Source organism: Psammomys obesus, unplaced genomic scaffold, assembly GCF_907164565.1.
Source record: "Psammomys obesus unplaced genomic scaffold, mPsaObe1.curated_primary_1811, whole genome shotgun sequence".
Classification (NCBI taxonomy): domain Eukaryota; kingdom Metazoa; phylum Chordata; class Mammalia; order Rodentia; family Muridae; genus Psammomys; species Psammomys obesus.
This window is the reverse complement of record NW_026596046.1, coordinates 5,692,160-5,704,378: the sequence shown is the minus strand read 5'-3', so window position 1 is coordinate 5,704,378 and position 12,219 is coordinate 5,692,160. Positions and strand designations below refer to the sequence as shown.

Below are 12,219 nucleotides of genomic sequence, written 5' to 3'. Positions count from 1 at the left end.
AAAAAAAAAAAAAAAAAAACAAAACAAAACAAAAAAAAAAAACCAACCCTGTAACTTCTCCACCCTGTCTGTGTGCAGATCCATCAAGGCACAGGGGATCCCATGCGGACACCCCAGTTAGCCTTCCCAGAAAGAAGCACAGCTCTTCACCCTCCTCACACATGGGGCAGGGTTGAGGCTATCGTCCTGTGTTGGCAGAGGGTGAGCAGAACGCTCCAAAGATTGCATGGGTGATGTCCCAACACCTCTGAACCGTCTTCAGCCCTAGCAAATGTCAGCCCCTTTAGTGCTCAAAGGCAAGGCGGCGGCGTTCTGGTTGACAACAGGTGAACAGCGGCACCCAGAAACCAGGGCCAGGGGAGGTACTCACCAAGGCGAGGGGAAGTGATGGTGTTCACATTAATCTTGTCATTGCAGACCTCCTGGTGGCACTGCCTGTAGGCTGCTGGCTTTGAGAGAGTGAGGCACTCGCTGCCGTGACGTCCGGTGACCTTGTGCATGCACTGTACCACTCGGGACTGGAGCCCCTTCCCGCAGGTGGACGAGCACTGCCAAAGACAGGTGCAGCCTGAGCGGGGGGTCTGTGAAGATGGCCCTAAGGTAAAGCTGACCCTGGGCGTGTCATTCCCGAGTGCCCCCAATATCTGCAAGCCAAGGATGCTCACCGCCTGCTGGAAGACTGCTTTAGGGTGGCATGCTCAGATCTCGCCAAAGCACGTATGGAATCCCTGAGCCCCAGTGGCTGGTACAGGCGACTGAGGCCTTGGCTAATCTTGATTGGTAACTTGATGGGATTTAGAATCCCCATGGAAACAAATCTTTGGGCACCTCTGTGAGGTAATGATGTCCAGCTTGGGTTGAGATGTGAAGAGCCACCCTCTTTGTGAGTGGCACCATGGCATGGGCTGAGGTCCTAGACTGAAAGAGTTTGAGCACCAGCATTCATTACTTTCTGCTTCCTCACGGGTGGGGTCGGGGCACAAGGTGACCAGTGACGTTAGGCTCCTGTCACTGACTCTACCTAAAACTTTTGGTCAGGTATTTTGGTCACAGTGATGTCACGGACACAGAGGTGATTAGGTAAGGTAATGAGGGCAGGGTACCTAGGATGAGATTAGTCTTTGTGAAAAGGAAAAGACTAGAGTGTTGTCACCATCAAGTGAGGGTGGCAAGATGGCTCTCTGCAAACCAGGGGACATCAGCCCCTCGTTTTGGTGACAATGGCATAAACACAACTGCTTGGGCAGCCTTTGAAAGCACAGCACAGAACTATGAGCAAGACCAGGTACTTGGTAGCGATAAAGTGTGCCCAGCTGCATCCGCCACACACGACATTTTCAGTGGTTATTTTAGAGTACAATCCTGCTTGGAAAAGAGCTAGTGCTGTCAGTATCCTGTGTCTGCGGCACCCCAGACACAGCATCCTCAGCGTGAGGCCACAGCCCTCGAGGTTTGTGAACACACGCTCCACGCTATGCAAGGGGCGGTTCCCCTAACAGTGCTTTTCTGATTCCCTTCCACGTTAAGTGGCACATGGCTGCATTTCCCAAGGTAGCGTGGGCCTCCCCTTCAACCTGGCCCCTTGGCTCTTCCACTCTCCAGGATCCTTGGAACCATTCCTCCACTAGGTTGGTTTCCTCCCAAGTATAGAACCACAGCCATGTGCACACCTTGTTCATCTGGTGTCCCCAGGGCCCCCACTTCCCTGATTTATGGGGTACTGAGAACACTCTGCAAAACTTTAATATGGCCCAGGCCACACAGCAGTGTAGCCAGAGTTAATAACGGCACCTGGGGTAAGGGAAGAAAGGGACTCTCTCAGACTGCTACACATGCAGAGGAGGCCGGGTGCTATCCTGACCAGGGTTTCCCTGAGTTCCCCTGGAGTAGGAGGAGGGCCTTCCTGGGAGGCAATGGGAATCACAGGATCATGGAGGCATTGGTGGTGGCATTTGGCCCCGCTGGGCATTGCCAGCTCCCTTTCAGAGGGACTTCTGGGAGCAGGAGCTCCCCCTTCCTGTCTAACAAGCAGGGCCATGCTGGCGGTTTCATGTTAAAGTATAAGCATTCAAGGGAATGCTGGTTGGAAAGATCACCAGTCTTCAAATCAGAGAAGAGGTGGGGAAGTACAGGCAGCTTCCCTGTGGGCCCCCACATTATGTTCAAACCAGCCCAAGACTCTCTCCCTGACATGCAAGGCAGGCCCTCCGCCTGGCTTCATGCTCAGTTCTGTGTCCCACCTAAACCCACCAGAGGTTTCTTGCAGCCTGGAGCGTTCGTTCAGCATCTCCAATGCACATTTCTGGGTGCTAGCCGTAACCTCAGGTGTCAGTACCAGGGTTCATGGATGTCTGAGGTGTGCTGAGATCATGCATGGAGATTCCCACTAACAACGAGCTCTTTAACACGGGGCAGATGGGTTAAGTTTTAGGGGTATCTTGTAGGAAGCTAGGATTGGCTGCAGGGGTAACCTGGTGTGCTTTGAAAAAATTCTTATGCATATATATATATCTCAGAGAGCCAAGGACATCACTGGGTTTTTAAGTTCTCCAGGTGTATGCAGTGGTATCTGGAACTGAGAGCCCCTGACTTCACCCAAGTCTTTGTGCCCTATAGAAAATGCGAAGAGTTCTTTCTATGAAGCCAGTGTGCATTTATATGCAGCTAGGCATAATTAAGCTGGGCTGACATCCAGCTGCAGCTTGGACTGCTGAGTTTATGTATAGCTGACAGGTATGCTCAGACGGAAGCAGTGACGGCTTTCCATCAAGATAGCGATTAGCGTTTTTGTAAGAACAAAAGTGCTCAGGGGCATCGAGGCATGCCTTCAGATATTTTGTAGCCAAAGTACTGTTTGGGAAAACGCCACTCATCTGAATCACCTCAGCCAAGGTTCATTATGGGTCTTATGACGATGGCCCAGGGGTTAAAGAAAATGAAGACAGAGGCAAACCATTTAGCTAGCTACTCCTAGTGACAGGATTTCATAAATGCAAATAGAGAGAATGTGTAAAGATCTAGATGTAAAGGTCTAGAATGTGTAAAGATCACTTGTAAAAGTAATTACGCCTGCAGAAGCCACTTGAATAAGGTCACTAACAGGTCGATGGCACTGTCAGAGCAGTCAACCCGAGTCAGAGAAAAGCCACACTGTCTGGTATGAAGCCATGTCCATGGACTGTCACAGGAATTTGGAGCCAGCCTATCAGGTGAGTCAGTCCAGCACAGACCAGAGTCATGCCAGCCACAGCAAACTGACGTGAAGGTTTGTGCTGAAAGTCCTGAGGGAGCATCCCATTCAAAAGGTCTTTCTCAGGGAGGCTGGATGGCAAGAACTATGCCTGCCCTGACAGACAGCACAGGTGTCTCAGGGCAGATGGAGACGGTGGTGCAAATATCCCATTGTAACTCACATAATTGCTACCTGATTAAGTGGTGATTTCGTAAGGCTCAATTTAAAAATTCTAGGGAAAGAAAAACAGCTTATGTCTAACTCCAGATGCCCAATACCCAAGTTTAAATAATTAAAGTCAGACCAGTGACATGGCTCAGTAGGTAAAGGTGCTTGTTGCTAAAGGACCCAAGTTCGATCCCTAGGACCCATATGGTGGAAGGAGAGAATGCATCTCCCCAAGTTTCCTCTGACCTTCACATGCATGCTATGATATGTGTGTCTGTGAGAGCACATGCACACACAGGCATGGGCGCATACACACGACTTGCTCATATGACATTATTACTAACATGGACATTGATATTCAGACCAAACTGGTGGCATAATTATGAAAACACCCTGCTCCCGGAAAAAGCAGGATTGCTGTACAGCCAGTCTTATCTTTGTGATGAGCTGGCATGGATGACCCTGCTTTTAGAAGGGAGGCACGCAAGGCCTGACCACAGCAGCTTGAGCATGCCTTTCTCCTCAGTTCTCTACTTGGACCATCTATATGCACCTGAAGATGAGTGTTCCCTCGGAAAGTTTTGGCTTTGTTAAGAACAGCCCAGGGAAAGGGCTGGCACGCAAGCCATTGCCAGTGTGCAAGCATAGTCTGCAAGGAAATTCTGAGGCTGCTGCAGGCCTCTGAGCTTGACAGTTGAAAGGGTCTTTCCGTGGTCAGAGTCACTGAATGGAGGAAGACAGCTGTCTCATCCAACAGGCCTTTCCACCTTATGAGTTAGAGGCTGTACTGCATGAAGGGCTGGTGGGTGGCTGGGGATGGCCCAGTTCTAATACTTAACCATTTTCCTTAGCACATTTAATGGCTTTTAGTTTTCTGGTCTATGAAAACACCCAAGAGTTCCTGAAAGCCAGGGGGTGGACGATGTCTCCAAAGTTCTTCAATGGGAACATCTCTTCCTACGACTCACCAGACCCCATAAGGCAGGCATGAGCTGAGCTGGTGTGGAGGTCTGCAAACTCCATTTCGACCAGCAGTCCTAGAGGGCGCTCTTCCCACAGCCAAGGGTGCCTGAGGGCCGTCATCTGCTTCAGTTCACCTGACAAAACTTCTGTGAACACTGAGACATTTGCTTATCCAGCCTGAGGCTGACCTGAAGCCTGCCTCTCAGGCAATGCCTTCATGTGTTCTAGATAAGTAGGTTACAATTATGCCACTTTTGCTCACCAGTGTTGTTTCCGGGTTAATTTTTCTTTTCAGGTATTCCATTCTAAGGACTTCTCAGGAAATAAATAAGAATGGAGAATTCCCACTGATGATCCTTGGGGGGTACCTGACACACTGACTTCATTTTGATTTGTGCCTCCCCTACCTAGCCCAAGAGCCACACAGCTTAGCCCTTTGCCAGAGTCTGTTGGGAAGGTGCCATTCATCACATGAGAGAGTGGCTGGTGGGAGATGGGCCCGTTGGGACCCTGCAGGGGTCTGGGATATTACAGGCCTCAATAAACATTAGAACGGCTGTTATTAATAACAGCAAGAGCATGACCAAGGATACAGCAAGCTGGCCAGGAGGCTGCAGGAGACATACTAGGAAGGCGGCCATCTTTCCTCAGTCCCTTTGGGCTGCAGCTCTGTCACTAGGATCTAGCTCCTGGTTGATCCTGCAGTCAGATATGCAGGAGCACGATTTAGGGGCCTGTTTTTGCATGGCACCTTTCTGGGACCCCAGGCTCAAGTTACAGAGAACAGAGGCATGCTGTGAATTCCGTTCTGTGACCTCCCCTGAGGCCCCAGCCTTAATTAAACAGCAACGAGGCAACAGTGTCTCCTGATAGCATCGGGTTCTGCCTCAAGCCTTGCTCTGAAGCCATTTTTCAGGTTTTTACAATCTAAGCAAACACATCTATAAAAACAGATCTGGTCTTGTTTGAAGCTCTCTCCCAGCTGCCCCCACCCTCTTAAGTGGCTCATTCCATCAGCTTTTAATGTGGCTCCCTGAGACTGAGCTAACCGAGACAGAAGTAAACCAGCCATAAATCCACGACGGAGAGCCCCTTGTCAGGCTGAGTGAAGGACAGTTCTCCATCTGTTCCTTCTGGAGCAAACACCTATAAAACACACTGTATTCTGCCTGGTCACCACAGAGCAGCACAAGGGGCCTTCCCTGGGCAGGAAGGGGGGTCAGAGACACCCGAGGCAGAGGTGCCATGGTGGAGGGCACAATAGTGAAATAAAGACTTTATGGCTGGGGCACTTTCTTAGTATGCAGGAGGAGACCCTGGCTTTCATCCGCAGTCTAATTAAAAAGCAAACCAAAAAACTGAACCCCCCAACAGTCAGGATGTACACCTACAAAAGGGAGATTAAACATTTTTTCCCCATTTGCTTTTAAAGCAAATTACAAAGTAACTAGGAAAAAAGGGAATTCTCTTCCGGTAGAGCATTTTAGGCAAACGGGAGGAAACGGGTTACCAGACCCTGGTGACACTGTGCGGCAGCAGTATTGCTTGGTGACTTTCAAATAACAGTAATTGTAATAGCCACGACAGCAGGACCTGCCTGTTGGCAGTGTCCCGGGCTTAGGGATGTTCTAGTTAGTTTTCACACTAATAGGCACTTGGCCAGGGCAGTGCTTGAAGCACAGTAGGTACTCAGTAAATGCATCTGTAGGACATGAGGCACCACCTTTCAGAGGCAGGGTATGAGCCTTGGGCCCTATGATTGCAGAAAGGAGGAGCCAGGCTCCACTGCTGCTCCACTTTCTGTTTGTCTGAAAGGTACCTGGCCGGTGGAATGTCAGAAGTTTTTCAGAGGCTTTCCTGACAGTTTTTCCTCCAGACTTGGCAGGAACAGCACAAACCCGGGCAGCTGTTGAAACCTGAAGTAGCTGGTCTGGACAATAATGAAAATCTCCACAGTGTTCGTGCTAACTCTGACATGGAAGGAAAAGTTAGACTCATGCATGAGCGAGCATGCACACTCTACCCCTTCAGCTCTCTTGTAGCCTTTCACAGCAGTCTTGGCTTGCCTTCCCGGTGCCTCTCCTTCCTTTGAATTTGCAACCTGACACCTCTGATTCAGGTTGAGCCTTAACAGCCAGGGAGCTAGAAAGCATAGCACTCACAGAGGCCAGGAGGTCCTCAGAGGATTGGCATGGAGGAGTCTGCAATGGTGGCTCTGAACCCCTCCTCCTAGGGAAGAAGATTCCCATCATCCCTGTCCTCTATAACCCTGCTAGTGGGGATCCGTGGGTCCCCAAGGAAAGCTGCAGGTAGGCTAGGAAACAATGTGAGCCTCAGTTTCATTATCTACACAACTGGGATAGATGATTGTGAGGATCAAATAGGGTCACATTCTGCCCAAATAAGTATGACCTTTCTTCTGCACCTCATCTAGGACTCCCCAAGACAGGGTCTCGCTGGGTCACACAGTACTGACTTCATGGTGCTCTTGGGGCTTAGCATATCCTTGTGCTGGCCAGGAGGCCCAGAAGGCACATGGAGTGGCTTATAGTCTTCGTCTAGGTGGGTTAGCATGCAATCCAGGGCAGAACAGTGGCTCAGGCTGTGCTGGCTGGGTCACAGGAATGTGGCCGGAGGCCCATGGCAAGTGGAGACCCCACCAAAGCCAGCAGAGCTCTGAAGTGGCACAGGGCAGAAGAGCTTTCTGTAACTACCACTCACATGACAAGGTTCCCTCATTTCTAAGGGTATGACAGGTGAGCCCTGGTCACCCTGTAAAAAGCACAGGAAAGTGTATAACAGCTCCATGCCTTGGGAGCATTCTGACATATGTTTGTGTGACCATGACAGCATGGGCTCCCTTCTTCCTCCTGGGCTCAGGGCTTGTGCTGGCTAGACTTTTTTTTTTTTAATTGATTCTTATTGAATTTGACATCATGAATTCCAATCCCATTCATCTCTCCATCCCTCCATGTCTGCCAAAAGAAAAAAAAAAGTAAGAAAACCAAAATCAAAAATACCTCACTGTGGAAGCTGCTGTGTGTCCCAAACTATAGCCTTTTGTCCAAACAACTTTACTTGCAAATTGTTCCTTGTAATTAGTCATTGGTCTGGTTTCTAGTCTCAGGCTTCTGCTACGTTATTATTCTATACTGGATCCTCACTGGAACTCCTCTAACATAACCTGTTGTTGTCCTGTGTCATGGAGATCCTGCAGCTTTGGTTCTGCAGGGCTGGCCACAGCAGTTCATAGATGGGACAGATGTTGGGATAGGCCAACTCAAAGCCCTGGATCTGGGCCTGGGTGGTAGCTGAGTTGGTAGTGTACTTGCTCTCCTGCTGTGCCCAGGTGAGGGGCAAGGATAGTTCTTCTGCCTGTGGCAGCCAGCAAAAGGCAGGACTGGCTCTTCAGCATTGTCCTGGAGAGGGGCAGGGACAGCTCACTCCAGGGCTGCAGCTGGCAAGGGGCAGGGTCAGCTATCCCTACTCTTATGCCCTTGGGGCCAGCTCTCCCAAATCAGGTAGCTAGAGAGGGCAGAGCTCTGCTGCCTAGTCTTATGCCAACTTGACAGAAACTAGAGTTATCTGAAAGGTGGAAACCTCAGGTGAGAAAATGCTTCCATAAGATTCAGCTATAAGTCATTTTCTTAATTAGTGATTGATGGGGGAGAACCAGCTCATTGTTGGCAGTGCCATCCCTGGGCTGGTGGTCCTGAGTTCTATAAGAAAGCAGTCTGCAAAAGCCATGGGGAGCAAGCCAGAAAGCAGCACCCCTCCATAACCTCTTCATCAGCTCCTGCCTCCAAGTTCCTATTCTGTTTGAGTTCCCACCCTAAATCAGCCTCTACACTATAAGGATATATTAACTGGAAAAATTGCAGGTAGAAGTGGAAGCACCTGAAAAGTGAGGAACACCAGAAAAGAGAAAAGGCTCAGTCCTAGTGACTGAGCAAGAGAGTGGGAGTTTCTCACAGGCGGAAAAAGGGAAAGAAACTGCACTGAAAGGCAAAGGATGGTTCGGTCAGAGAAAAGTTGAAAGGACAGGAGGGCAGTCTGATGAAACAGCCCATTTCAAGAGAAATGGTTAATTTCAAACCAAAAACACTGTCAGAGTGAGAGGAGGAGCAGCCCGGTGTTACGAGATCACTACCACCAGCTTTTCCTGTAGTCATGTAGCATATGCAAATGGAGGAGAACAAGCTTATGGTGTCCTGTAGAAGTGATAGATCTAAGGCATTTTAAGAGGCTGTTATTTGATGCACTTACCTTATATGAAACAAATTCTAAATCATGGGGCTACTCAAAAGAGAATTATTCCCCAAGACTAGAAGGCATTGGTGACAGCTGTACTAGAGATTAGTCTGCAGCTGTAATGGTTAACATGGAGGAGGGAGACACATAGAGCTAAGGGAATTAATATAGTAAAAGATCAGTTGCTGGGTAAAGGGCATTACTCTGATACACAAGAACAGATTCAATTTGATGACACTATTATAGAACAATGTCGCTTAGTGGCTTTAAGAGCTTGGGATAAAGTTGAGGAGCCCAGGCAAAGGTCCACCTCATTTACAAAGATTATACAAGGCTCTGGAGAAGCTATCATTGATTGTTTACAAAGATTAGTCTCAGCTGTGAACAAAGCTGTATCATACCTTTTCATAAAACAGGCATATGAAAACGTGAATACTGAATGTAAAAAATGCTGCTAGACTATTAAAGGCATGGGCAGTGCCTGTGGATGAGTGAATAAGAGATATGACTAATATTGGTTCTGAGGTGTACCATGCTAATATCACAGGTCAAGCCATAGCTAGAGATCTCTGATATCAAAATTCCAGGTGTTTCCACTGCGGGAAGTACTGTCATCTGCAAGGAGACTGTGACCAAGCTGCTAAAGGCCTCAGATCTCAAAATGCTTGGTGCTTTAATTGTGGGAAATATGGTCATTTGCAACAAAATTGTGAATAAGGCATATCCAAGGGCATTGGTTTATGTAAATATAAACCAGGAAGAAGGTGCACGATTCCAGGGGTGCGCAGGTGATGTGGCAAGGGTTGCCACTGAACCAATGAGTGTAGGTCCAAGAGAAATATCCAAGGCAATTCTTTAAAACTTAACTTCTTTTTCTTTTCTTTCTAAAAATATTTATTTATTATATATATGATATTCTGTCTGCATGTACATCTGGACACCAGAAGAGTTCACCAGATCTCATTATAGGTGGTTGTGAGCTACCATGTGGTTGCTGGGAATTGGACTCAGGACCTCTGGAAGAACAGTCAGTGCTCTTAACCTCAGGCAAGAGTCACCAGGTTATAGAAAAAAACAAAACAAAACAAAACAAAAAAACTGTGTAATTAAATCAGCCTATATAATAGAAGGATGTGTTAACCTCACAATAGAAAACAGCAAAAGTTTTGCATTGAAGACTCAGATTTGTTTGTATTTCACAGGAAATTAAAAACTGTGGATACCATCAAAACTGACAATAGATTAGAACTGAGCAGAAGAGTTCTCCTGAAAACCTTGGCCATTGATCTGAAAAGTGTTTCCCCCCGAACCTCATTGGAAATGTCTCTGTTTAAAAGTTCCGGCTACATTCAGCACAATTAGTGTGCTTAAAACAGAAGGGGGGAATGTAGTGAGATTTTTAGAATTTTGGTTTCTTTTAAAAATGCAGAAATATTATATGTTTTTGTGGGGATGTGGGTCTATTTCACAGCAGCTGACTATGATTTGCCTTGTGCTCTATCAGGAGTGTGATTTTTGCTGGCTGCAGATAGTTTCTGTGATTGTGAGACATTTGGGATTCTGGGGTCTTTTTAGAGGGTATATAAATGCTAGGGCCCTGAGAGGTGATGTTGGTGGGTTGTTAGGATTGTTGTTGTTTGTTAAGTAGTTGTGCACAATATGAAACAACAACAAGAAGAACTTAGATATCCTGACAGAAAAGTTCAAACTTGCCCCAGGGAGCTCTAATCAGCAGTAGTCTCATGATAACGTGCCCCTTTCTGACCCCTGACTTAATTCAGGGATCTCTTTCCTTTCCTCCCTATCATTTTTTTTTCTCTCATATCTAGTGCTAGGGGGTTGAAAGGGTGAAAAAAAGGGGGTGGAAAGAGTAGAAGAAAGAAGAACCCACAAAATAGTAACAGTCTGGCTACCCTGCCCTCACTGCTTCGTTGTTGTTACCTGTTTGCATTTCTGAGACAGGGTTTCATGGAACTCACTTTATAGAGCAGGCTGGCCTTGAACTCACAGAGATCTACCCAGCTCAACCTTCCAAGTGCTGGGATTAAAGGCGTGTGCCACCCAGTGCCCTCGCTGCTTTTGATGATGAACTGTTCCATGAAGCTATGAGTAAAATAAACCCTTTCCTCTTCATGTTGCTTTTGGTCATGGTGTTTCTTTGCAGAAATGGAACCCTGAACTAAGACACTGCCCGTAGATATTTTCTCCATGTTGTACTTTTTGTATTGCCATCTCCATCTCACAGACAGGAGGAGGCCAGGATACTTGCAGACAGATGAAAAGGCTGGAGGTTTTCTAGAGGCCCTGTGAGTCAGGCAAGCTCATTCTGATGGGACGCCATTAATATCAGGAGGTCAGTTGCCATCTTTATCTCTTCGGGAGGAGAGATGTCAGATTAGTATGTGTTGTCTCAAACTGAGGAGAAATGGCTAAGTGAGGCACCTATTTAAAATACCAAAGTGGACTTTGGCCACCAGCCTTCCTTTGTGCCTACCTGTTACAGAATCATTCTGGGTGGCAAACCCCACCTCCTACCCTAAACGCTTCAGCTCCCCTATACTGAGCCTCTCTGAATCCTATATAACCAGCCATTTTGGCTACAATGGTCTTTTGGTCTCCTGGCTTGCTCCTGGCCTCTTGGCTCCTCTCTTACTTCTCTTTTTCTTGCTCTCCTCGCCTTTCCTCTCATGGCTGGGTTCATTCTGGGCCCTTCTAGATAGCTACATAAACCTATCATATCTACAATAAACCTCCTCTACCATACCTATTAGCAATAAACCTTTCTTTCTACCCAGGGAGTGGGCTCCTTTGGTAGTTTCATGGTACCTTTGTTACATCTGAAACCTGGAAGAGATACTTCCTACAAACTCCCCTTCCCCAAATCCTGGTCTCTCCTTGTTGGAGGAAGATCCAACTGCGTTTTCAAATGCTGATTTTGGTGCCTTGGGATCTGGTTACCACCCTGCCATGGGCATTAATGTTGAATTAATGTTATTAATGTTGAACTATCTCCTGTACCCATGTGATGAGAAAGAATGTTCCCAAATTATTCCCGATAGGCTGATTAAAAGGTCTAAACCTGGGAAGGGCATGGCTAAGGTTTGAGGGCTTTGGGGAGAGAAGGATCATGTGAGAGAGAAACAGGAAGAGGAGAAGGAAGGAAAGGCTGCCATAAGTTAGCATGGAGGAGCACATGGCTTGATCAGTGTGGATGGAGAAAAAATGGTCCAGATGATAGAATAAGCAAGTATTTACGGAATTATGGATGGTAGGTATCCCAGAAAGAAATTATTAGAGCAGATGGCATAGGATGTGGCTTGGGAGATAAAGATAACTTAGGAAGTAATATTTGCTATACCACATAAAATAAGGCTATTCTAAAGTCTATCAGGTCTCTGTCTTTTATTGATGGTAATAGCAGATTAGATAATACTGCCACAATAATTACGGGGCTAATAACAAACATTAGACCATACCATTAAATTAACAGCAACACCTCCTAACTGAACCAAACTGTTGATTTGACCCTCTGGGTGTGGATCACTTGCCTATGCTGGCTTCTGCCACTTTATCACATTTGACTCTAAAATTTAGAGTCTGCCTCT

At 47.2% G+C, this 12,219-nt stretch overlaps 1 protein-coding gene across 1 annotated transcript in view; it reads right to left on the bottom strand.

Annotated features, from left to right (window-relative positions):
• Positions 1–12,219, bottom strand: part of Adamts17 (ADAM metallopeptidase with thrombospondin type 1 motif 17) — a 298,959-nt gene that overhangs the window by 2,364 nt on the left and 284,376 nt on the right. Inside the window, exon 22 of the mRNA XM_055623484.1 lies at positions 371–548. Within this exon, the coding sequence (XP_055479459.1) occupies positions 371–548 (178 nt within the window). The remainder of the gene's footprint in view (positions 1–370; positions 549–12,219) is intronic.